The sequence below is a fragment of the Callospermophilus lateralis genome, chromosome 4 (assembly GCF_048772815.1).
Source record: "Callospermophilus lateralis isolate mCalLat2 chromosome 4, mCalLat2.hap1, whole genome shotgun sequence".
Classification (NCBI taxonomy): domain Eukaryota; kingdom Metazoa; phylum Chordata; class Mammalia; order Rodentia; family Sciuridae; genus Callospermophilus; species Callospermophilus lateralis.
Window position 1 is genome coordinate 143,665,987 of NC_135308.1, and position 27,363 is coordinate 143,693,349.

Consider the following 27,363-nt stretch of genomic DNA (forward strand, 5'->3'; position numbering starts at 1 on the left):
ATGGCAGGCGGCCACCGCCTCCTGCTGGAGAACGCGCGGCAAGTGGTGCTGGTGTGCACCCGCGGCGAGCGCTTCCTGGTGGGCGATGCTCTGCGCAGCCTGGCGGTGCTGGAGGGCGCCAGCCTGGTGGTGGGCACGTAAGTGGCCGGCGCCCAGGGGGAAGGCTGCTAGCGCCCAGCGCCGGGGCGCGATCAGCATGGGCTCCCGCAGCTTGCTGTGTACTTTCAGGGGAACCGGTTAAAAGCTTTCCTGCAACCTAAAAAGACAGTGGCAATCCTGTCCTTTAGGCACCTGGTGTGAACATATTGGACTGCTTTGGGTTGTCTTCAGTGAAAAAAAGTGCTCAAACTGAGGGCTCCATTAGAATACATCAGGTCCCCGCCTGTGTTGCTAAAATACCACTGTCCCAACAATCAGAGGGGTTTCATGGCCTCTTCTTGGAGGTGCAGCCAGGGACCACCTTTGTCAGATGGACTGGGGTTCCTTCCTTCCTTCTTTTCTTTTCTTTAAAGATCGGTTTCTGACTCCACCCTTTATTCCCTGACTTTTTTTTTTTCCCCCCTTGTACCCGGGATTGAATCCTGGGGCCATATCCCCAGCTCCTTTTTTATATTTTGAGACAGGATCTCGCTGAGTTGCTTAGGACCTTGCTAACTTGCTGAAGCTGGCTTTGAATTCACAATCCTTCTGTCTCTGCCTCCCAAGTCTCTGGGGTTACAGGGGTATGCCACCACACTCAGCATATTCCCAGGCCTTTAAATCAACACCTCTGGGGATGGAGTTCTAAGATCTGAACATTTTAAAAAGCACTTCTCTGATGCCCGTGAGCACACTGAAGTCCAATAACAGGAAGACCAATGACAGTGACTTTGGGTGATAGGGATCAGGATTTGGTCTGATTAAAAGAAGGTATTTTCAGTTATTTTCTCTTAACCTTCTGAATTCTGGGTCAAATGTGAATAAAAGAAAAAAGTTTGGGAGGGTGACCTATAGTAGGATTGGGGGTTGGATGGGGTTTTGCATCCTATTCCCAAGGTGCTGGCTATCGAACCAGATGTGGCAAACAGACCTCTGCTTATCTGAGACTGCTCACTATTGCGTAAGAGCCCTGATTATAGGAACTTTGGTTTTGTTTTCAATTAATATAGGAATAAAAACAGTGTCATTCTCGAAAATTTGTTAAAATCAGAATTGCACCCTTGCTTGGAAAGTTAAGAAAATATCTACCCAGGTTGGGAAATAGAGGATCCAATATGATGTCTTGGATTCCAAGACATTCTATACCATGTTCACATCAAAACCATGTAAAACAGAAATGAAACAGGAGGCAGTTGGCTTTGGTTTGGGAGTTGGTTTTCTTGATTTGAATCTGCTTTATGGTTAGAATTTGTTGGATATATTATATTAAAATGCAATTACAGGAATATTAAGAACTTTCCTGCTCAAATATGACTGGTACTGGATTGAGTGAATCATTTAGCTAATTGTCTCAAATTTTCACATCATTTCCTTATGCAGAACCTGAGTGTTCAAAGACAACCTGCTTCTTTTTTTGGTGAAGAAAGCAAGCTGGGAGTGACAGTGTGAGGGGAGGAGGGGTACGGAGAGGACTGGAAGAAGTTCCATTTCAAACTCTGGAAATGAATGGGTTTTGATGGTGTGTTTGATGGTTTTGATTAGAATGAATCCCACCCAGTGAGATCACCAGCAGTCAATTCCTTCTAGGCTCTAGACAGAGAAAACAAGTCCTGAAAAAAAGAAAACAGTTGGAGGAATTCCAGAAACTCCCCTTTCCTAAAATTATCTCAGTGATTATCTGCCACGCAACCTAAATTCCACCAGTGGACTGTGTGTGTGTGTGTGTGTGTGTGTGTGTGTGTGTGTTTTGTGGCTAATCTTGAAGAAGCTTCTGAAGATGTCAGAAGAGAAGCACTAACTGTCACTTCCTTTACAAATGTCTCCTCCAAAGGCTAAAACCAAGATGGAAATGTCATCATGAACAAAAGAAGTAGGAATGAGAATATAGATTCATCCACAAGGGCCATTTGTGATGGTTCTTCAGAGAGACAAAATAAATTAAAAAAGAAAAATAGGAAATGTTGAAGCAAAAACCTGATGAGTGCTTTGTCTTCCCTCTTGGAAGCCAGTAAGAGTCAGGTAGATGATGAATCTAAAAAAAAGCAGGACCTTTTCATTCATTCATCAAACATATATTGAGCTGTCAGTGCTGAGCCTTAGGGGTGCAAAATGGCTGAGACTGGTCCTGCCCTCAAAGAGCCACATCTACTGAGGGACAAGGTGTAGGAAAAGATCATTGGAATACTGAATGGTAAGCGCAAAGGTAGATAGGTATGTGCAGGGTAGGGCTTTTAAGAACTGTGCAGAGGGCCACCTAACTGATGGGAAGGGTGTCATATTTATCTGTAAATTAAGAACAGTTTTTAGGTTTTAGTAATTGAGACAGTCTATATGTCAATTCTAAAGTTTCACAAAACTCTTGGAGAGCCACTTGAAGCACTGAGCTGCCCTTGTCATCCTCATTATTGTTTTCACGTGAGGACGGTACTGCACGTAGCAGTAGGCTTGCTGGTTTGCTTTGCTGCTTTCAGAAGATTCTGTAGAATTTTCCTTTCTAAACTTTTCAAAATAAGAAGTAAATAAAACAATAGCAACATACCTATTCTCTTTTTCCCTTAAAAAAATTACCTGTAGGTATATTTATTGTGGAAAAGTGAGAAGTAACAAAGAATCCCAGCATTATGTACATTATAATGCACCAATGAAAAATATGGGGAAAAAAAGAAAAAGTGAAAAAAATATAGATGCATGAAAAGAAAAAAATGAATCACTCAAATTCAACATTTAGTGAACCAGTGCTGACATTTAGGTGCTTCTCCTTTCAGATATTTTTCTGTTTAGATAGAATTGCATAAACATACATTTTTTAATGAAAAGAAATGTATATATACTGGTTTTATACCCTGGATTTTTTTTGTATGTCACTTAGTAATAAATAAACAGTGAAAAATCTCACCAATAGTTAACACTAATAGGTGTCTTCGTCATAGTTAATGACTACTTAAAACATTTTTAGGAGAATACTTTTTTTGTTTCCTTTGATAACTGTCCTTGGACACAAACCTTTGTTCAAACATGTAAGTTGGAATCTACTGATGAATGAGTAGCCATAGATGGTAGATAATCTTGTGATTAGTGTGGTAAGAAAGAGGACCCAGTGCCCTCAAAAGTCTCCTCCCACACAAACTGAGCTGTTAGAGATTTACTTCTTAGTTTTGGCCCTGTTGAAACACAATCCCTTCTAAAGCAGTGTCAGTCATTAACTCTTTCTGCCAGTAGTTTATCAGGTCTTTTGCCCCATGGCTCCTGGTTAGTACAACTTCCTGCCAAATGGGACACAATTCTGATAGAGAAGGAGAAAAATAGTCCTAAGAGCATTTTCTTTGACCTTTCCCATTCAAGGGTCAAATTCTAACCCTGCTGGTCTTTTCTACCACCAGGTTCACCGCACACTAGGAAGACTATTGAATTGGGCTAGATGAAAGCTGTTAGTGACAAAGAGTTGTATAACTCAGGAAATAAAACCAAATTTCAAATTTTAATTTCTTATTCTATCCTTAAATGTGTCCTCCTCATAACACCCACCATCTCCCCTCTCCCCAGCCCGTTTCATAATAGCTACCTTTTTATCCAGTTTCTGCTCCTCCTCTCTTATATTGTTAGGTTACCCAAACCTCTTCAGTCCCATTTCTGAATCTCTTATCTTCACCTGCTTTTCGCGGCACTTTCCACCTCTCAGGATGATAGCCCTGAACGTCTATTTTGGAAACACTAATTTGTAGTAAGTAACAAAAACCCAAATTAACAATGACTGAAACAGAATAGAGGTCTGTTCTCTGCTACATAGAACTCCAGAAGTAAGACTCAGGGCTAGTTGATGGCAGTACTCTGTGGAGTTGTCAGGATCCATGGCCAGCTTTTTACAGAGACTCCATGATCCAAGATGGCTGCTCCACCTCTAGTTATGGATTTCATTCCAGCCAGTGAGAACAGGGGGTGAAAACAATCCTACTGGCTAGAATGTGGTCACATGGCCACACATGGCTGAAGGGAGCCTGGGAAATGTAGTTTTTATTCTGCATGGTCCTGGCTTAAGGTTCTAGTACTGTGAGAAAAGGGGACATTGATTTGGGAACAAGCAGCAATCTCTGCTACACATGGTTTGACTTTCTGTCTTCAGTATAGCTTGAGTCACTTTCCCAAAGACTCAGGTTCAAGAGGGAAGCAAAATAAATGTTAACTGACATCAAGGCATCCAAAAGCATAGTTTAAATAACTAGTCAAATTTATCACAGGATTTCCCCTAAATTTAGTAATATTTCTTGATTTTTCTTCAGTGATGGGTTTATAAAAGCTATTGGTCCTGCTGATGCTATCCAAAGACAGTTTTCCGAAGACACTTTTGAAGAAAAAATTGACTGCTCTGGGAAATGTATCCTACCAGGTACTTGCCTGTTTTTCACAAAGCTCTGAAAGCATTTTTATCAGTTACTCTAAGAACATAAAGAGGAAGAATGGCAGCTTGTTTTAAACAGGGTCTTACAATAGTATGAAAAAAATAATAATGGGTCCATGAATTGAGTTTTCCTTATTAAATGCCTAGTTGCTTTATAAACATGAGTTCATGAGTTCATGTTGAATCCTTGTAACTACCGTGTGAGGTAGAATTTATTATCTATGTGTTACAGATTAGAAAACTGGAGGTTAGGGGTGAAATATCTTACCCAAGATTGCAGAACAGGTAAAGGGAGAGTTGGGTGTCAAATCCACTCATTTATTCCACTTCTTCCCACTCACATGCTGAAGAGAAATCAGCTGTGTTGTGTTCAAGTTCCAGAATAGTTGGAATAACTTTTTAATCCATTGCATAGAGGAGGCAAGCAGGGCTGTCTCTAATGCTATAAATATTCTAAATTTGTATGAAGACCTAGAGACACTGTAGATATTTCACTCCAGTTCACTTTTAACACAAAAAAAATCAGTTTATTAACTACCATCTATGTTATCTCTCTAGTATGATTTCAGGTGATCACCTGAGAGAAATCTCAAAAATTTTGAGTTGATGCAAACATAAGGGCTTTATTTTAATTTTATTTATATAAAACTATATATACATTTTAATAAAATTAATTTATATAAAATTTTTATAGTTTAAAAATGTGTATTGACACATCTGACAGAACCTCTATGTTCTAATTTTTGGGGGCCAGGATACAAAGTCAGGGTGAAATGTCATAAGAAAAAGAAGACCATGATAAGAAACAGTCTGGTTAGGGACTTTGGATTTAGTCCAATCAGAATCATTTATGAGCTGCTTTAAATATTTGATAACAACACACTTTACTAAAATGTACGGGATAAACAAAAGTTCCAAGTGATTGCTTAAATGTTTTTTTCTTAAAGATAGATTCACCTTTCATATTTTTCTTTCTCAAAGTTGCAGCGGGGGTTGAGGGTTGTAGTATTGTTCCTTGGTGATACGGTCCTTGGTTTTGCTCAACTAATGGTTTGGACAACCTGGTTTAAAATCTTGTTTGCTGAGCATGGACTTACTGAGTAAAGAAGCTGTATCTCTATATGGTTGAGTTACTTTCTTCCATTAGAACATTCTAGATGAGCCATACAGAGGAAACCTCCCCTACCCCAAGCTGGATGGCCACTACCATGCTTCCCTAAGAGCAGCGTGGTGCACACTGCCTGCTATCGAAGTGCCCTCTGCTTTTAACTCTAAGGTGACCTAATTTATTGATTGCAGGTTTGGTGGATGCCCACACACATCCCGTATGGGCTGGTGAAAGAGTCCATGAGTTCGCAATGAAGGTAACTGCAATGATTAATGGCAAATCCAAATAAAAGTCTTTTGTTCTAAAAAGTTCATAGGCTGTCCATCTTTGCTACATGTTATGTCTTTTTAATAGATATTTTTTGCTTGGAAAATGGGAAACAAAAGACAACAAAATGTATTTACAGCTGCCCCAAGTCTTTCTATCATGTGTCGAACTGGCAAACACTTGAAGTAGAATAGCATTTGAAAATTTTTAGCCGTGCCATCCTCTTAGAACAAAGGTGAGCAACTCGCCCACTGATTTTTCCTTTCTTTCCCTCCCCCCACCACTCCAAGTCACTACCTAAAGGAGCATTTGAAAGAGCTCCAAGAAACGGTTTGAAAATCACATTCATTGGGGTCAAATGTGGAAAAGTGCAAGACAAAATAATCACAAAAATAAAATGTACTAAGCTATTCTCTTTTTTAATAAAATGAGACTAATTAAGAATTATAAAAGTGTCTGTTAGTTGAATATTAGCCTTAGTCAATTCCAAAATCCTTGGTTGGAGACGTTTTCACATTGTTTGGCAGGGGTGGGCGGGGTGCAGCTAAATGGAATTATTTCAGAAAAAAAGGAAAAACTTCTTCAGGTATATTCCTTCTGCAACAAACTAAAGTTGTTTTTAAGACCATTTTATTAAATAAAGAATTTCAGAGCCAAAGCAGCCTTGGAGATGCACAGTCCAGGGCTATCATTACATACATGGAGAAAGTTGGGTCCAGAGTAGGGAAGGTGTTTACTGAGGATGGCACAGCCAGATGAAAACTCTGGCCAGGAGATCCAGGCCCACATAGTCTGTGTCCCACGCTCTGTAGTACAGAGTAACGGGAGCCCATGGGACCCTAGGAAGAGCCTCTTTATTTGCTTGAGTGACAAAGGTCAGGCTTCAAACTTTGGTGCCCAAATATTGAGACACAAAAATGGCCCTGGGTCTCTTTAGTGGAGATTTGAAAAATTGTAGTGGGGCTCCCTGAACCCCTGTGCTTTGTTGTATCAAACATGCTCAGGGATGTAGGGAGGACTGAGACTTGGCTGGTACCCAGTGGGGACGGACTGGGTTGATAAAATATTGAAATAGTCCTGCAGCAAAGCATTAATTAATTGCTGCTTCCCTGAGATCCCAACTGCCTTACACACCACATCTCCCATCTCTGTCTCTCCGGCACCTTCTTGGGAACCTCTCCCCAGCTCCCTTCAGTCTGGCTACTGGCAGATGACAGGGCTTTAGGACAATGCTTGTCCTTTTTTTTTTTTTTTTTTTTTAATTTTGGTGCTGGGGATTGAACCCAGGGCCTTTTACATGCAAGGCAAGCATGCTACCAACTGAGCTACATTCCCACCCCAATATGTGTCCTTTCTGATCTGGTCAGTTAGTGATTGTGCCCTATTACTGCTATTGTTTCTTCTTCTTAACTTTTATTTGCAAAAGTGTGACTAACAATAAATATTTTAAAAATTGTATTTATGCACACACACACATATAGACAACATAAATTGACTTTTCTATTGAAATTTTCAAGTTATAGATTTATTTTGTAAGATGAGGAATTATGGTAAAAATACTAGCAACATCCATAGGTGTTTTTTTTCTTTTTAAAATGTATTTGTTTGTTCTAATTAGGCATGCATGACAGCAGAATGCATTTCAGTTCATTGTACACAAATGGAGCACAACTTTTGATTTCTCTGATTGTACACAATGTAGCGTCCCAACATATGTGTAGTCATACATGTACCTAGGGTAATGATGTCCATCTCATTCCACCATCTTTCCTGCCCCCCTGCATCCTCCCCACCCTCCCTTCCCTTTGCCCAGTCAAAGTTCCTCCGTTTTCCCATGACTCCCCACTCCCTGTTTTGGATCAGCATCCACTTGTCAGAGAGAACATTTGGAGATTTTGGTTTTGGGGGATTGGCTTACTTCACTTAGCATGATATTCTCCAACTCCATCCATTTACCTGAAAATGCCATAATTTCACTCTCTTTAAATGCTGATTAGTATTCCATTGTGTATATATGCCACAGTTTCTTTATCTATTCATCTATTGAAGGGCATCTAGGTTGGTTCCACAGTTTAGCTATTGTGAATTGAGCTGCTACAAACATCAATGTGGCTGCATCACTAATAACATGGCTGATTTTAGGTCCTTTGTGTAAAGACTGGAGGAGTGGGATAGTTGGGTCAAATGGTGGTTCCATTCCAAGTTTTCTAAGGAATCTCCATACTGCATTCCAGAGTGTTTGCACCAATTTGCAGTGCCACCAGCAATGTAAGAGTGCACCTTTCCCCCCACATCCTCATCAACACTTATCATTGCTTGTATTCTTGGTAATTGCCATTCTGTCTGGAGTGAGATGAAATCTTAGGATTAGTTTTGATTTACATTTCTCTAATTACTAGAGAAGTTGAACATTTTTCATATATTTGTTCTTCAATGGTATATCTTCTTCTGAGAAAGTGACTGTTGGGTTCCTTAGCCCAGGTATTGATTGGGTTATAATATCCCCCATAGAGGTAGGTTCTGTGCCTTGTCTGCAACCTCCCCTGACCCAGCGGTGTGTTCAGTTGGCAGGAGCCACGTACATGGATATTCACCAGGCTGGAGGCGGGATCAACTTCACGGTGGAGCGCACTCGGGAAGCCTCGGAGGAGGAGCTGTTCGGCTCTTTCCGGCAGCGGCTTCAGTGCATGATGAGGGCTGGCACCACGCTGGTGGAGTGCAAGAGTGGATATGGCCTCAACCTGGAGACCGAGCTCAAGATGCTGCGCGTGATCGAGCGTGCCCGGCGAGAGGGGCGCATCGGCATCTCGGCCACTTACTGCGGGGCTCACTCAGTGCCCAAGTAATCTCAGTGGATGGGATCAGGGTGTAACTCAGACAGTGGGAATGAAGCAGAGACTGCGTTCCCCAAGGATGGAGGTGCCTCAGTACTTTAGCTTGCAAGGAGATAAGGTTTTTGGAAAGATGTTCTGCTTCTATGACCAGACATTTAGGACAGGTGGTTTGAGGATGGAGCTACATTCAGTCCCATCAGTTTCATCAGTGTTGAAATAACACGAGTCATTTCAAGCTCTTTTGGTTTGCAAAAAGAAATGACCCTTTGTAGTCCTTTGAGACTATAGATGCTAATGTGAATAATTTTATCTGATAAACGAATTCACATAAAGCAGTAAAGTAGCATAAAAGTAGAGGTTAATAGTAAGACCTTATAGAGATCAAACCTTGTAATCTAGATGATTCAGAGAATAGCCCCACCCACCATTAGAAGAACTAAAAAAAAAATTAACATTAAATTATAAATATTCCAGTGATCTTTGTTGTAAGTTTTAGCATTTAATTTCTGAAATTATTAAAACTTAAAACATCACTGAGATATTTTTACACAACCTGTCTATAGAAAACAGTAGATTTTTTTCCCCAGAAGAAATACAAAATGTATGATAGTCTGTCCTCCCTGCACACACACAGAAAAAGCAATGTGGTATGGCAAAGTCTAAGACTTTGGAGTGATAAAACTTGAGTTTGAATCCAGCTTAGTTCCCCCTAGCTGAGTGACTTTGAGGATGTGACAGCTTTTTGGAACATGAATTACACACATCTGTACACAGAGCTACATACACCCTATTCCTTAGGATTGTCTTGAGAAGTAGAAATAATTTATGTAAGTGCCCATCTCCTCATCATTGACCTCTATCCACCCTCTGAATGGTGTCCCTGAGTGAGAGTATATGTATATTTTATACAAATATATATACACACGTGTACATATATTTGCCCGTGGTAATTTCATTTTCTTCCATCAGAGGAAAAACTGCCAAGGAAGCTGCTGATGACATCATCAAGAACCATCTCCCAAAGCTGAAGGCACTCGGCAGCGATGGGGAAATACATGTTGACAATATAGACGTGTTCTGTGAGAAGGGCGTCTTTGATCTGGATTCTACCAGAAGGATTCTTCAAAGTGGAAAAGAGATGGGGTTACAGATTAACTTCCACGGGGATGAGCTGCACCCAGTGAAGGCTGCTGAGGTATGGCTGACCTTTGGCACATCCTTGTCAATATGCGTTCTTGCACATTCCTGCCATGGGAAACCTAATCCATCTGTTCAAAGTCGCCTTCTGAAAAGATAGAGAGTGGGGAAACTTGTTTGAACAATGTGCAGATTGGTCTGGTTGGGCCTGGAAAACCCTGACCTCTACTGAAAAACTTACTTTTTTTTTTTTTTTTCTGCTGCAGATCATTTACTTCTTTTCTTTTGGATGCTGGGGGTTGATCCCAGGACCACACTCACGCTAAGCACATGCCTTACCACTGAGCAACATCCCCAGCCTGATCATTTACTTTTATTATTATTGGCTGGTGGTACTCGTAGAGAAAGAAGTATCTCTGTGATCTCAGTTATTAAACTCACAACATATTTTGGCTGGCACACAAAGCCACACTGGCACAGTACAGTAATTTCACATGTAGCTTCTAGAATCTTCTTGGGGGCAACATCTGGATCAAAGTTGGTGGAGCACACCATGAACAGTCACAGGATGGTTTCAAATCTACCTGTCTTGCCCAGGTTGAGTTACTCATTCTTTCAACCTGTGTGCTGGGCACTGTTCAAGGTGGGATGAATTCAGTAGTGATTAGGACAGTCCCTACAACTGTGAGTCTAAACATCTCTCTTCTGAGCCCTAGAGCTTAAAAACAACTGTCCTGGGGTCATAAATACAGCTGCAGACATTCCACCTGCATCTCAAGCACAGCATGACCAACCAGATGTCTTAATATCACTTCCAGCCTTGTTTGTGCTTTCTGTCCCAGTGGACAACGCCATCATCCATCTGTTGCCTAAGCATCATTTTGACTCCTCCATCTACCGATGAATCACCAAAGCCTCCCAATTCTCCTCCCATGTCCATTTCTCTCTCCTTACTGCCTGGTTCAAACCACCTTCAGCTCTCACCTGGATTCCTCAATAACTGTCCTCTTGGCCTCCAATCTAGCATCCACCTTAATCCCTTCCCTTAACCCATTCCCTCAATGCAGTTTAACCTTCCCCTCCATCCTTCCCCTCCATTGCTTAGACCACATAAAGGATGACCGTGGTTCGAATTAGAACACATTCCAAACACAGTGTGTGGCTTACCAGGATCTGACCCTTCCTTACCTCTCCACCTTTTTCCTCCTTTTACTCCATCCAGACTCTCTGTCATGAACCAGCCACAAAAATCTACTCTCAATACCCCATGCCTTTGTACATACTGTTCCTTTCATCTGGAGTCCGCTTTCTCTGACTAGTCCTAACTCCCATGTTTTATCTTAGCTACTTTTCTGGGACTTCTTCCTAGCCCTCTCTAAGATTAGGTTATGGCCTCTCCCAATTCTTATCCCACTGGGTTAAAATCGCCTCTGGACTATAGCACCCTGAGTGTTGCACCCAATCCTCGCCCAATCCTGGAGGTCAGCACAGCGCCCAGAGTACAGATGGCCTTTCGTAAATCAATACTTGTTGAAATTTTGTTGAATGAACGCAAACTGGATGGTCACCAAGATACTGCTGGATTAAATCAATAGAAGTCAATACCCATAACCAGCAAATCGAGTTTAGAAGAGTGAGGGTGAGTCCAAGGTCAAGAAGAAACTTCCCCTGGGGAACATAATCAGTCCTGTGGACCACCACACTCCCCAGAGCCCCATTTCAAAACGTCTTAGGCCAGAGCAAGCTGCCTGAAGAGGGGTCAGCTCTTCCCTGTCCTGGATGTGGCAATACAGCCTCCCAGGGCCACATCCATGTCAGCCTACTCTCCTTTCCATGTCACCTGATAGCAGGGGCTCTGGTGTGTGCAAACTCACTGGTTGGGAATATAGGACATGAAGATATTCAGCTGAGGGGACCTTTAAAGCAATGCTTCCACCATCATCAGAGCCTCCCTTCTTCTTTGTGTGCTTCTAATAATCTCGCTCCAGCTTCTCACCTGGAGGGAAGTCAAGTTCAAGTTGATAGTCTCAAGTCATTGATAGAATTCCACGTTTTTGAAGTGTATTCTCCCAACTGGTATGTTTCGCAGAGTGCAATGACATTCCCAAAACACACATCTCTGTTGTCTTTTTATGATGCTATGATAATTATAATTTATTTCCCTCTGATCTGTAAGCTTCATAAAAATTTCTGTTTCAGAACTGTCTGAAAGCATTTTTGTTTAAAACTAGTTTTAAAAGTAGCACCTAGCAACAGGGCATGGTGGCACACACATGTGATTTCAGCAACTGGGGAGGCTGAGGCAGGAGGATTAAAAATTTGGGCCGGCCTCAGCAACTTAGTGACACCCTGTCTCAAAAGCAAAAAATAGAAAGGGTTGGGGTGTGACTCAGTGATGAAGTGCCCTTGGGTTCAATCCCTGGTACCAAGAAGGGAAAAAAAAAGTAGCATCCAGCTAATTTTCAAATATATGTCAATTATAAACCATGTGTCCATTGTGGGACTTGTGCTTATTATAAGAGGGAGTTGACAAGAAATCTTACTAATAGAGTATTGTTTTCTTTTTGTAGGAAAATCGGTTTCAGGGTGCTGTATGGCTTTGTTGTTGTTGCTGTTGTTAAAACCTTTTCCTCTCTGCCCATCCTGCTTAGCTTGGAGCTGAACTGGGAGCCCAGGCAATCAGCCACCTGGAAGAAGTGAGTGATGCAGGCATCGCTGCCATGGCAACGGCCAGGTGTGCCGCGGTCCTTCTGCCCACCACGGCGTACATGCTGAGGTGAGAAGACCGGTGCTCACCCCGACACGCAGGTCAGCTGTGAGGACATAGACTTTTAAGAAGCCTAAATTTTATGCCATGGCCCCTACAAATCCTGAGAAATGCAAATGATGGAAACTAGCTCAGGAAGATGCCAATTCTGGATAAATGTTCTTAAATTAATTGCCCTCAGGAAGGAGCTTAGCCCAAATTGCCTTTGAATGGTGAGATTATTGAGGAAGGTGATACTTTCGTTTTCCTTTCTTCCCCCTGGGTTTCAGAAATTTCCATTTAAAAAATCAGTATGCATTACTTTTATCATTAGAAAATAATGAAACAGCAGGGCTGGAGCTCAATGGTAGAGCACTTGCCTAGCATGTGTAAGGCCCTGGGTTGCCAGGAGTGGTAAACACACGCCTGTAATCCCAGCGGCTTGGGAGGCAGATGCAGGAGAACCCCAACAGCCAGCCTCAGCAACTTAGAGGCCCTAAGCAATTTAGCAAGACCCTGCCTCAAAATTTAAAAAAAAAAAAAAGTTTTAGGGATGTGGCTTAGTGTTTAAGCACCCCCTGGGTTCAATCCCTGGTACCAAAAATGAAAATAATGAAACAGGTTCTATAATTTTAAGAACAGGCATAAGATGTGAACGAGAATCTGAACGAGATGTTTTCTAGATGGATGCTGATAATCCCATGAATGAGTACCAGAATCCTCAGGACCCCTGGGAGTGGGAGGATGAGGACACATGTGAATTAAACTTTGTAAAAACTTCCCAGAGATTTTGCTGTGGATCCTCTATGAACTGAATACTCCTTGCCCACTGCTCTAGTTCTGCTGAACATAGATCTGAGGTCCCTTGACACTTTCCGTGGTACCACTTCCGTGACAGCTGCCAAGTCAGTGGTTTGGGAAGCCAGCATTCAAGAGTCAGTTTATTAGCTGGATGTGGTGGCACACACCTGTAATCCCAGAGGCTCGGGAGGCTGAGGCAGGAGAATCGAGAGTTCAATGCCAGTCTCAGCAAAAGTGAAGTGCCAAGCAACTCAGTGAGACCCTGTCTCTATTTTTTTTTTTTTTTTGAGAGGGAGAGAGAGAGAGAGAATTTTAATATTTATTTTTTTTTAGTTTTCGGTGGACACACATCTTTGTTTGTATGTGGTGCTGAGGATCGAACCCGGCCTGCACGCATGCCAGGCGAGTGCGCTACTGCTTGAGCCACATCCCCAGCCCCAAGACCCTGTCTTTAAATAAAATACAAAATAGGGCTGGGGATGTGGCTCAGTGGTTGAGTACCCCTGACTCAATCCCCAGTCTACCCCCCACCCCCCAAAAAGATAAAGTTTATTTTCTCTCAGGACAAGGTGCTTTCTGTGTGGTTAAGCTATATGGTTCTGGAGTGGGGGGTGATTCTGCAGTTAGAATCTTCAGATAGCTGTTCTCAACTGTAGGGCAATTTTGCCTGCCAAGGGGCATTGACAATGTCTGGAGACGTTTCTGGTTGCCACAACAAGGTCGTGCTACTGGAGGGGATGAGTAGAGGCCAGGACACTCCCAATCATCCTCCGATACACAGAGCAGCCCCCCACAACCAAGAAACATCCAGAATGAGACATGAACTGTGCCAAGGTTGAGAAAGGCCAGGCTTCAAAGTATTCTTAAGAGGGAAAAGAAAGGAATATCTCAGTGTTATTTTTCCCAATGTATAGGATTACACACACACACGCACACACATTTTTATTATTAATATTTACTTGGTTTAAGAATAGATGCTATGTAGGCTACAATCAGAAAATGCCAGTAACAGTTCTTGGTTTGACCAACTGCTTCTCTTACAGATCTGGATAGCATCAGTCGAAGTCATCAGTCAATATTTAATTTGGCTAATCCTCCACCATTCAAGAAATAAGTTCTTATGCACACCAAAAAAAGGCTTCCTTTCCTTTATCTTTACTCTCTTTACATGGAGCAAAAGTCTGAGACCTTGGCACTGATCGGCTGATAGGCTTGTGTCCTGTTTGAACCGCAAGGGCAGTTAAAGAGGCCTCACTCCTCTCTGACTTCTCTGTTCCTGTATTTTTCTGAGAAATATAATCAGGAGAGACCATCAGGGACTCCTGCTGTACCCTGAGCTCCCTGTTTTTTTTTTTTTTTTTTTTGTACTGAGGATTAAACCCAGGGGCACTTAAACACAGGCCACATCCCCAGACCTTTTTAATTTTTTATTTTGAGACAGGGTCTCACTAAGTTGCTTAGGGCCTTGCTAAGTTGCTGAGGTTGGCTTTGTCCTTATGATCCTCCTGCCTCAGCCTCCCAAGCTGCTGGGATTACAGGTGTGAGCCACTGCACCTAGCCTGAGCTCCTTCTTGATATTCTCTCTCTCTCTCTCTCTCTCTCTCTCTCTCTCTCTCTCTCTCGTATATATTTTTAGTTGTAGGTAGGCACAATACCTTTATTTTATTTTTATGTGGTGCTGAAGATCAAACCCAGTGCCTCACACATGCCAGGTGAATGCTCTACCACTGAACCACAGCCCAGCCCTTGATTCTCATTTTGACAACAACCATTACCTAGTGCCACTGAACAGCTTCCTTTCACTGTGTATTTTGTGAATATTTGCATATAATATTTATTCAGGAAACACTTACCTTCATTTTTAATGGTGCCCCTTTAATACTTTAAAGGTTCACTCCCCATCCCTCTGAGTAGCTCCAAAAGGGAAGAGACCACCGGAATGACCTCCAGGAAAGTTCAAAGCTACAGTCATCCCCCTGATCTGCAATTTTGCTTTCTGAGATTTGCTTACCCCTGGTCAACTGTGGTCTGAAAATATTCAATGAAAAAAATCCCAGAGAGAAACAAGTTTTAGTTTTAAATAATTTTTATCACAGAATTTCGTTATGATTGTTCTAGTTAGTTATTGTTGTTCGTCTCTTACTGCACCTAATTTATGAATTCAACTTTGTCATAGGTAGGTATATATAGGAAATGCAGAGTGTATATTGGGATTTGGTACTATCTGAGATCCCAGGCATCCACTCGGGTTCTCAGACTGGATCAGGGAGAGGCTGACTACCTCTCCTTGTACCCCACCTTTGCTTCACTGACATGTGGTTGTTGAGAAACATTTTCAGTGGTCCTACAAGTTATCAGCCCAGACTAGAAATAGTTCAAGGACAGGAGTCGTCTCTGCACTTCTCATAATTTATTAATTTACACACCAACCTGTGTGCAGAGGCCTGCTGGCTGCCAGGCACTGTTCTAGGCACTGGGGATGCAACAATAAATGCCAAAGTTCTGGTCCTGAAGGAGCCTGCCTTCTAATGGGAGGAGACAGACAAGGTACTGAGGACAAATGAATACATGAAACCTTGGGTGATGCAAAGTGCTATAAAAAAGTCAAAGTCAGGTAGATGAATAGGGAGTGCTGGTGGGGAGGGGGCTGTGATGTGAGGTTGGGCTGTGATGTTCTTACTTAGGTCAGGAAAAGGCTTTTTTTTTTTTTTTTGTACTAGGGATTGAACTCAGGGGGCACTCGACCACAGAGCCACATCTCCAGCCCTATTTTTATATATTTTATTTAGAGATAGAGTCTCACTGAATTGTTTAGCACCTCAATATTGCTGAGGCTGATCCTCCTGCCTCAGCCTCCCGAGCTGCTGGGATTATGGGCATGCATCACTGCACCTAGCAGGAAAAGACTTCTGGATGAGGAATGTTCCAGCACTGATCTAGAAGTGAAGGAGTGAGCCGTGTCTGGAGGGGCGGGATTGTTTAGGAGGGTGTTCTGGACCCCAACAGATGGCCAGTGAAATGGTGGAAGAGCACTGGGTGTTCTGGGAGCAAGAGTGAGGCCTGAGAGGCCCGAGTAAGGAGAAGGCAGTAGCTGAGGGCAGAAGGAAGGGCAGACTTGATCAGCTTTGAGTCCTGGGGAGCCTGTAAGTCGATGGGAGGCCACTGGAACATTTTTCAAAAGCTCAGTGACATGACCTGACTTATTTTTCCAAAAGCTTCCTCTTTCTACTCTAAGGAGAATAGATATTAGGGTTTTCCTGGAAGCAGGAAAACCTGTTAGGATGGTCTCACAAATATCCTGGCAAGAGGGGAAGGTGACTTGGATCCATGCTGGTAGCAGGGGGTCTGCATATTATTTGGAATCTGGATATATTTTTAAGGCAGAGCCAGCAAGATCTTTCTGATGACTTGCCCTGTGAGAAAAAAAAAATTAAATGGGAGTCAAGGATGACTAAGGTGCCACCCAGCACATGCTAACTGGATGCTTCTGAATGGCCGGCTGCATCTATGACCCACCGTGTTTCACTGGGCACCGTACACGAGATAGTACTCTTTCTATTGAAACTACCAAAAAGTGCCTGTATTGGGGGGAAGGAAACAAAAGATTAATGCAACAAAAACACAATAATGAAAAATTAATGAATGCCTCCAGCAAGTCTATTGAGCAGCTGTTTGTGCCAGACACTGTACCGGTGCTGGGGGTGCATTGATGAATAAACGGATAGATGGTCTGGGCCTTTAGGAACTTGAGTCTAAATGCACAAATTCTGGTAAATGCAAACAGACCTGGGAGAGTTCTGAAGAGAGCTATTGTTCTTGGCTGGAGCAAAGGATGTCGGGGAGAATGAGCAGCAAAGGGTGAGACGTGGACTGGGTTTAGATGACTGTCTCTTAGGCATTTTAGACGAGGAGAATGGCAAACTCAGCAATGTTCAAGCAGAGAACTCTGGTGGTTGGGGTGCAGCATCAGGTAGGGGAGTGATGAGAAATGAGTCCCTAAGAGAAAGTTGGGTTCAGCTTTTGGAAGGTCTCAAATGCCAAACTTAGGTGGACTTTAAAATTATTTGGGGGCATGGCTATAAACCTACTCTTTGCCACATTCAGAACACTCCTTGAACATCATAGCAGCCTCCATTCAAGCAAACATATTAAGTAAAAACAAGGCTAGGCCCTGCAACAAACAAATCACCATTAAAAAAATAAACTAAACTAAACTAGTCCTCTCTGCCCATGGTTCTTGGCCTCTGCTAGACTTGCCAGCTGTAGGGGCAGATGCAATGGTCTAAATATCTGACAGCTGGCTGAGTAAGGGCACCAGCCAACAAATGGATGTAAGGGCAGAGATAGAGTAGGCTTCTGGGGAGGGCCCAGGGTCACCCTCGATAGCTGTATTTAACAATCAGTAAGCTGTACTGTTCCATCCAAGGCTGAGGATCAGTCCAGGCATTATCATGAAGCAACAGCAAGCAGTCTAGTCCTGTAAGGGCGAATGAGGAGTGTGGGGTGCCATGGGAGGCCAGAGAAGGTGGTAGCCAAAAGGGATGGTTGGGAAGCCTTCCCAGAGGGGGTAACCTAGGCCTCCACCATGGGCTACAAAGACTGCTGACTCAGCACAAAGGATCCACTCACCCACGCCCCACCAACAGACTGCAACTAACCCCGGCAGAGATTCTAAAAAGCTGCATGTCTAGGAGGACCCTGTCTCTCCCTTGCAGTGCCTGCCTGTGAAAGCTTAAGGCTGCGAGGAGAAAGTACTCTTTGTTCCAGCCCAAAATCTGTTGATAGGCAGATAGCCTACCCACCCCCCCACCTCCTTATAGCAGTTACTTTTTTTTTTTTTTTTGTCCTTTTTTAAGCTAGAAGTTCTTTTTTTTTTTTTAATTTTTATTGTTGGTTGTTCAAAACATTACATAGTTCTTGATATATCATATTTCACACTTTGATTCAACTGGGATATGAACTCCCGTTTTTACCCCGTATACAGATTGCTGAATCACGTCGGTTACACATCCAGTGATTTACATACTGCCATACTAGTGTCTGTTGTATTCTGCTGCCTTTCCTATCCTCTACTATCCCCCCTCCCCTCCCCTCCCCTCTTCTCTCTCTACCCCCTCTACTGTAATTCATTTCTCCCCCTTGTTTTTTTCCCTTACCCCTCACTTCCTCTTATATGTAATTTTGCATAACCCTGAGGGTCTCCTTCCATTTCCATGCAATTTCCCATCTCTCTCCCTTTTCCTCACACCTCTCATCCCTGTTTAATGTTAATCTTCTTCTCATGCTCTTCCTCCCTACTCTGTTCTTAGTTACTCTCCTTATAGCAAAGAAGACATTTGGTATTTGTTTTTTAGGGATTGGCTACCTTCACTTAGCATAATCTGCTCTAATGCCATCCATTTCCCTGAAAATTCTATGATTTTGTCATTTTTTAATGCAGCATAATACTCCATTGTGTATAAATGCCACATTTTTTTTATCCATTCGTCTATTGAAGGGCATCTAGGTTGGTTCCACAGTCTTGCTATTGTGAATTGTGCTGCTATGAACATCGATGTAGCAGTGTCCCTGTAGTATGCTCTTTTTAGGTCTTTAGGGAATAGACCGAGAAGGGGAATAGCTGGGTCAAATGGTGGTTCCATTCCGAGCTTTCCAAGAAATCTCCATACTGCTTTCCAAATTGGCCGCACCAATTTGCAGTCCCACCAGCAATGTACAAGTGTAACCTTTTCCCCACATCCTCGCCAGCACTTGTTGTTGTTTGACTTCCTAATGGCTGCCAATCTTACTGGAGTGAGATGGTATCTTAGGGTGGTTTTGATTTGCATTTCTCTGACTGCTAGAGATGGTGAGCATTTTTTCATGTACTTGTTGATTGATTGTATGTCCTCCTCCGAGAAATGTCTGTTCAGGTCCTTGGCCCATTTGTTGATTGGGTTATTTGTTATCTTATTGTCTAATTTTTTGAGTTCTTTGTATATTCTGGATATTAGGGCTCTGTCTGAAGTGTGAGGAGTAAAGATTTGTTCCCAGGATGTAGGCTGTCTATTTACCTCTCTTATTGTTTCTTCTGCTGAGAAAAAACTTTTTAGTTTGAGTAAGTCCCATTTGTTGATTCTAGTTATTAACTCTTGTGCTATAGGTGTCCTATTGAGGAATTTGGAGCCCGACCCCACAGTATGTAGATTGTAGCCAACTTTTTCTTCTATCAGACACAGAGTCTTTGATTTGATATCAAGCTCCTTGATCCATTTTGAGTTAACTTTTGTTGCATATGGATTTCCAGTTTTCCCAGCACCATTTGTTGAAGATGCTATCCTTCCTCCATTGCATGCTTTTAGCCCCTTTATCAAATATAAGATAGTTGTAGTTTTGTGGATTGGTCTACTGTGTCCTCTATTCTGTACCATTGGTCCACCCACCTGTTTTGGTACCAGTACCATGCTGTTTTTGTTACTATTGCTCTGTAGTATAGTTTGAAGTCTGGTATTGCTATACTGCCTGATTCACACTTCCTGTTTAGAGTTGTTTTTGCTATTCTGGGTCTTTTATTTTTCCATATGAATTTCATGATTGCTTTATCTATTTCTACAAGAAATGCCGTTGGGATTTTGATTGGCATTACATTAAACCTATAGAGAACTTTTGGTAATATCGTCATTTTGATGATGTTCTGCCTATCAATGAACAGGGTATATTTTTACATCTTCTAAGATCTTCTTCTATTTCTCTCTTTAGGGTTCTGTAGTTTTCATTGTATAAGTCTTTCACCTCTTTTGTTAGGTTGATTCCCAAGTATTTTTTTTTTTTGAGGATATTGTGAATGGAGTGGTTGTCCTCATTTCCATTTCAGAGGATTTGTCGCTGATATACAGGAATGCCTTTGATTTATGCGTGTTGATTTTATATCCTGCCACTTTGCTGAATTCATTTATTAGCTCTACTAGTTTCTTTGTAGACCCTTTTGGGTCTGCTAGGTATAGAATCATGTCATCTGCAAATAGTGATAATTTAAGTTATTCTTTTCCTATTTTTATGCCTTTAATTTCTTTCGTCTGTCTAATTGCTCTGGCCAGTGATTCGAGAACTATGTTGAACAGAAGTGGTGAGAGAGGGCATCCCTGTCTTGTTCCAGATTTTAGAGGGAATGCCTTCAATTTTTCTCCGTTCAGAATGATGCTAGCCTGAGGCTTAGCATAGATTGCTTTTACAATATTGAGGTATGTTCCTGTTATCCCTAGTTTTTCTAGAGTTTTGAACATAAAGGGATGCTGTACTTTGTCGAATGCTTTTTCTGCATCTATTGAGATGATCATATGGTTCTTATCTTTAAGTCTATTGATGTGGTGAATAACATTTATTGATTTCCGTATATTGAACCAGCCTTGCATCCCAGGGATGAATCCTACTTGATCATGGTGCACAATTTTTTTGATATGTTTTTGTATCCGGTTCGCCAGAATTTTATTGAGGATTTTTGCATCTAGATTCATTAGAGATATCGGTCTGTAGTTTTCTTTCTTTGAATTGCCTTTGTCTGGTTTAGGAATCAGGGTGATGTTGGCCTCGTAGAATGAATTTGGAAGTTTTCCCTCTTTTTCTATTTCCTGGAATAGCTTGAAAAATATTGGTATTAGTTCTTCTTTAAAGGTTTTGTAAAACTCTGCTGTATACTCATCCGGTCCTGGGCTTTTCTTAGTTGGTAGTATTTTGATGGCTTCTTCTATTTCCTCAATTGATATTGGTCTGTTTAGGTTGTCTATATCCTCCTGACTCAATCTGGGTAGATCATATGACTTAAGAAATTTATCAATGCCTTCACTATCTTCTATTTTATTGGAGTATAAGGATTCAAAATAATTTCTGATAATCTTCTGTATTTCTGAAGTGTCTGTTGTGATATTGCCTTTTTTATCCCGTATGCTAGTAATTTGAGTTCTCTCTCTTCTTCTCTTCGTTAGCATGGCTAAGGGTCTGTCATTCTTATTTATTTTTTCAAAGAACCAACTTTTAGTTTTGTCAATTTTTTCAATTGTTTCTTTTGTTTCGATTTCATTAATTTCAGCTCTGATTTTAATTATTTCTTGCCTTTTACTTCTTTTGCTGTTGTTTTGCTCTTCTTTTTCTAGGATTTTGAGATGAAGTGTGAGATCATTTATTTGTTGGTTTTTCCTTTTTTTTAAGGAATGAACTCCAGGTAATGAATTTTCCTCTTAGAACTGCTTTCATTGTGTTCCATAGATTCCAATATGTTGTGTCTGTGTTTTCATTTATCTCTAAGAATTTTTTGATTTCCTCCTTGATGTCTTCTATAACCCATTGATCAATCAGTAACCTATTGTTGATTCTCCAAGTGATGCATGATTTTTCCTTACTTCTTTTATCGTTGAGTTTCAATTTCATTCCATTATGATCAGATAAGATGCATGGTATTATCTCTACTCCTTTATATTGTCTAAGAGTTGCCCTGTGACATAATATATGATCTATTTTTGAGAAGGATCCATGTGCTGCTGAGAAAAAAGTGTCACTGCTTGATGTTGGGTGGTGTATTCTATATATGTCAATTAAGTCTAGGTTATTAATTGTATTATTGAGTTCTATAGTTTCTTTACTCAACTTTTGTTTGGAAGATCTGTCCAGTGGTGAGAGAGGTGTGTTGAAGTCTCCCATAATTATTGTATGGTGGTCTATTAGACTCTTGAACTTGAGAAGAGTTTGTTTGATGAACATAGCTGCACCATTGTTTGGAGCATATATATTTATGATTGTTATGTCTTGTTTGTGTATGGCTCCCTTGAGCAGTATGTAGTGCCCCTCTTTATCCCTTTTGATTAACTTTGGCTTGAAATCTTATTTTATTTGATGTGAGTATGGACACTCCTGCTTGTTTCCGAAGTGTATATGAGTGATATGATTTTTCCCAACCTTTCACCTTCAGTCTATGTATGTCTTTTCCTATCAAATGCGTCTCCTGTAGGCAGCATATTGTTGGATCTTTTTTTTTTTTTTTTGATCCATTCTACTAGCCTGTGTCTCTTAATTGGTGAGTTTAAGCCATTAACATTTAGGGTTATTATTGAGATATGGATTGTTCTTCCAGCCATATTTGTTTATTTATGTTACTTAACATGGTTTGTTGTTCTTCTTTGATTATTTTTTCCCTTTACTGTACTACCTCCCACTGTTGGTTTTCATTGTTATTTTCCATTCCTCTTCCTGTAGTGTTTTGCCGAGGTTGTTTTGAAGAGATGGTTTTTCTAGCTGCAATTTTTTTTAGCTTTTGTTTATCATGGAAGGTTTTAATTTCATCTTCCATCCTGAAGCTTAATTTGGCTGGATACACAATTCTTGTTTGGAACCCATTTTCTTTCAGCGTTTGAAATATGTTGTTCCAGGATCTTCTAGCTTTCAGAGTCTGTGTTGAAAGATGAGCTGTTATCCTGATTGGTTTACCCCTAAATGTAATCTGCTTCCTTTCTCTTGAAGCTTTTAAAATTCTCTCCTTATTCTGTATGTTGGGCATCTTCATTATAATGTGTCTAGGTGTGGATCTCTTATGATTTTGCACATTCGGCGTCCTGTAGGCTTCTAGGATTTGGGATTCTGTCTCATTCTTCAAGTCTGGGAAGTTTTCTCGTATTATTTCGTTGAATAGTTTGCTCATTCCTTTGGTTTGGACCTCTATACCTTCCTGTATCCCAATGACTCTTAAGTTTGGTCTCTTTATGTTATCCCATATTTCTTGGGTGTTCTGCTCATGGTTTTTTAAGAGTATCACTGAGCTGTTTATGTTCTTTTCAAGTTGAAATACTTTGTCTTCATTGTCTGATGTTCTATCTTCTAAGTGTTCTACTCTGCTGGTAGTATTCTCATTTGAGTTTTTAAGTTGGTTTATTGCTTCCTGTATTTCTAGGATTTCTGTTTGTTTTTTATAACCTCTATCTCCCTGTATAGTTGATCTTTTGCCTCTTGGATTTGTTTATGTAATTCATTGTTGAAGTGATCTTTCATTGTCTGATTTTGCTGTCTAATGTCTTCCTTGAGACTCCAGATCATCTGCAGCATGTAAATCCTGAATTCTTTATCTGACATTCCATCTGCTGCAGCTATTACCTCTTCTAAAGTTGAGTTGACCTGCATTGCTTGTGGTCCTTTCTTTCCTTGTCTTTTCATACTGCTCGCATTTCTGTTTGGTGAAACTGTTGTGTTATTGAATTTTTCCCCTGTATATTTATATTGCTCTTGTATAGTTACAAAGTCTCCCTTGCAGGGGCTGGCGGAGGCTGGGCCCCTCCTCAAATAGGGGTGATCTGTCTACCACGCTGGCGGGCCGCTGGGCCTGTTCTCCAGGTTGCAGGTCTGCCTACCTTGCAGGCGCGGGCGGCGGCTGTGCCCCTCCTCCAATCGGAGTGATCTTTCAACTAGCCCGCGGGCCGCTGGGCCCCTTCTCCGGGACGCATGGTCTGCTTACCTTGCGGGCGGCAGCTGGGCCCTTCCTCCAATTGGGGTGATGTGTCTACCACGCCGGCGGGCCACTGGGCCTGTTCTCCCAGTAGGTCGCAGGTGTGCCTACCTTGCAGGCGGGGGCTGCGGCTCTGCTCTGGCCCTCCTCCAATTGGGGTGATGTGTCTACCACACGGGCGGGCCGCTGGGTCTGTTCTGCAGGTTGGTCGCAGGTCTGCCTACCTTGCAGGCGTGGGCCTAGCAGTTACTTTTAAAAGCTTGTGATTTTAAGTTCTTTCTCTGCCTCTTTGAGATGTAAATCTTCTGCAACCCAGAACTGTCTTCTCTAAGGACCTGAGAGCCCTCTCTTTGACAGGCAATCCTTCAAGCAGAAAACTTTCACTGTGTTCCCAGGGCTGGGACCTCTTGCTCTAACTAGGCCCCTGCCTCCTGCCTAAAGGTACAGGTTTGAATCCCCTCCAGATAAGCACCAATTAAGGAACCCAGAGCTCACAGACCAACCCCAAGCCCCTAGTGTTTTGCACATTACCACTTCCCAGACAGTTTGAGCAACTGCTGCTTTTTCGTTTCTGCTCCCTCAATCTCTCTCTAAAATACCCAGTTACCTCTTCACAAGTGGAAGTTGGTTCCATGACTATTGTACTCTTCCTTATTGCAATAATTATTATTGAAGCCAGCCTCTCTCATCCCTTTAACTGGTATCTGGTCTGTTTATTTTTGACATAAGTTTTGAGTTAGGTCCTGAAGAAGGTAGACTCTTGCCAAGGAGATCTAGGAGATACCTAATCCAGAAAGAAACTCAAACATTGCACACGTTAAATTCTTTAAATAGGTCCTACCCAAAAAACTTTTAAATAGGTCCTACCAAAGAAACAATATCTATATAGATAGATAGATAGATAGATACAGATATAGATAGATAGATATAGATAGATATAGATAGATAGGAAGGGCAAATGGAAATTCATAAAAAGTAGCATTATGCTAACCTCATTAGTTGTTTAATTTGAAAGTAACAAAAAGTTTATCAGATTTTATTAGAAAATTTTTATTAGTTTATTGAAAATCATTTGTTTTGTAAATGATATTTTTCTCCCTTAGCAACAATCTCTGAAGATGCATACGAAGATTGACAAAATAAATGACCACAAATTAAATAATAGCCTAGTAATTCCAAAAGCAGAACGAGAAAACCAAAAGTCCTGGAGTGCTGCTTCACTCCACCACCGATCATGCAACTTGGAACTTCTGTTTCTTCTTCCAGACCACAGTGGGGTTGACGGTCTCAAGTTCTCTTCCATTCTCAACATCTGTTTTGTGAAAGTTCCAACGCTGGAGACTGACCTCCTTTTCTTGTTCCCCTTAGACTGAAGCAGCCTCGAGCCAGGAAGATGTTAGATGAAGGGGTGATAGTTGCCCTGGGCAGTGATTTCAACCCGAATGCATATTGTTTTTCAATGGTAATTATTTCTTCATTTGTTTTTCTGAGCACAGTCTCTACCAAGCATATAAATAATTCAAAAATATTTCACCATCTGTTAAAATGTATAAAAGTCATGAAAATATTTCCCTGTAAAACAAGAAAGTGTAGACAGTAGAATAATTGGATTTCCCTGCACCACATGAGTGCCTCTAGGCCGAAGAGAAGAGAGAAACTTCTATTTGCATTATTTTCTGATTCAGCCTTGAGCATTACGGTTTTACATTAACTAATTTTCCTTCTCTGGAGCAGAGCAGAAACTCAAAATGATTTTAATTATTAAGTATGAATGAAAAATTCATCTTCTACAGAGGGTCTTGAAGAGTTGTAAATGAATATTAAAAACACAATTCTTTTTTTTTTTTTTTGTATTGGGGATTGAACTCAGGGGCACTTGACCACTGAGCCATATGCCCAGACCTATTTTGTATTTTATTTAGAGACAGGGTCTCGCTCAGTTGCTTAGCACCTCACTTTTGCTGAGGCTGACTTTGAACCTGTGATCCTCCTGCTTCAGCCTCCAGAGCTGCTGGGGTTACAGGGGTGCGCCACTGTACCCGGCTAAATGATTCTTAATGATAAAGAATATTTTCCTAAAGCATAATAACCTTTATGTGTACATTTAAATTTTCCCATAGTAATCCAGCAAGTTCCACCTATATATTTCTTGTAAGGTGCTGGGGTGTGGGTGCGGGATCAAGCCCAGGGCCTTTTTTTGCTGAGCACAAACCGTGCCACTGAGCCACCTCCTCAGCCTGGACAGTAACCTACATTTACTTGTTGTGCTGTGTGTCCTGAGAAGAAGTTCCTGTTTTGTCACTTTCCTTCAATGCTTTTCTTGTCCTGCCTTAGCCAATGGTCATGCATCTGGCCTGTGTGAACATGAGAATGTCCATGTCGGAGGCCTTGGCTGCTGCCACCATCAATGCGGCTTACGCACTGGGAAAATCTCACATGCATGGATCTTTGGAAGTTGGCAAACAGGGAGACCTCATTATCATCAATGCGTCCAGGTGAGTGTTGTCAACATGGCTATTTTATTTTATGCCCACTGCAGATATAGATGAGGTTTTAATTCTGTTTGCAGTAGTATTAGTACCAGGCTCTGTCTAGACTCAGACACAACCCACTCCTCTCTCTCTTCACCCGTTTCCAAATCTGCCTCCCTGGGCCAAGCCTCAGTGGAGACCGAGTTTTCTCCGTCTCGTCATCTGTCTCGTATGTTTCATGGATTTCCAGGTCTTGCTCTGTTTACTTGGACTGTGGACTTGGAGTGTCCTCTGGCCTGTGTTTTTGTTTTTCTGCTTGGTTCCTGACCTTCTGCTTGCTCCTAGCTCCAGCTTATCTCCTGGTTCTGACTTTTGAGATCTACTTCATTCCCAAATCTCCCACGCATCTGCTGCTGCTTGGGCCTCCGCTGTGACAATTTGGGTCTTATTGTTCTAAATCCAAAATATTGTACATGTGCTTGACCTTCATGTGCTGATCACAGCCCTTGGACCCTGTATTCCACAGAGGAGAACGGCTGTACAGTTCTACCCTTTATGGTAGGAATTCACTCCTTCCATTAAAAATAATGAATGGTAATTCATGTTACAATAAGGAAGAAAATATTATAAGATCAAGTTCTTAAATGACATTAAACAACACTTTATTTATTGTAGACTAGTTAGATATTTACCACTTTTTAAAAAAGCTCAAATATCAATGGACTTGGTATAAATCAAATTTTTAAATGCATTTGCAGATCATGTACAGTGATGATTTTGACTTGTATCCATTGGAAAAAAATGTTTGATTTCTTTCTAGATGGGAGCATTTGATTTACCAGTTTGGAGGCCATTGTGAATTAATTGAATATGTTATAACTAAAGGAAAAGTCATCTACAAAAAATGATAATCTGGAAAGAAAGAGAAGATACTTCCACTGTGTCAAATCAGTTAATTCATCTGTAAGAGATGGTACCTTAGTGGTTTACCAGAATCATG

The 27,363-nt window shown here is 41.4% G+C and overlaps 1 protein-coding gene across 1 annotated transcript; it reads left to right on the forward strand.

Annotated features, from left to right (window-relative positions):
* On the forward strand, nucleotides 1-27,271 carry Amdhd1 (amidohydrolase domain containing 1). The gene is made up of 9 exons (XM_076853220.2): nucleotides 1-137; nucleotides 4,416-4,522; nucleotides 5,834-5,898; nucleotides 8,474-8,751; nucleotides 9,713-9,938; nucleotides 12,532-12,656; nucleotides 25,261-25,354; nucleotides 26,227-26,387; nucleotides 27,184-27,271. Exons 1-9 carry the CDS (start codon nucleotides 1-3, stop codon nucleotides 27,269-27,271), a joined length of 1,281 nt encoding a protein of 426 aa, XP_076709335.1.
* Nucleotides 27,272-27,363: the final 92 nt, after the last annotated feature.

Coding starts and splice junctions, on each gene's coding strand:
- Amdhd1 (XM_076853220.2), top strand. CDS start 1: ATGGCAGGCGGCCACCGCCTCCTGCTGGAGAACGCGCGGCAAGTGGTG. Junction 138..4,415: donor GCCAGCCTGGTGGTGGGCAC/GTAAGTGGCCGG, acceptor ATTTTTCTTCAG/TGATGGGTTTATAAAAGCTA. Junction 9,939..12,531: donor ACCCAGTGAAGGCTGCTGAG/GTATGGCTGACC, acceptor CATCCTGCTTAG/CTTGGAGCTGAACTGGGAGC.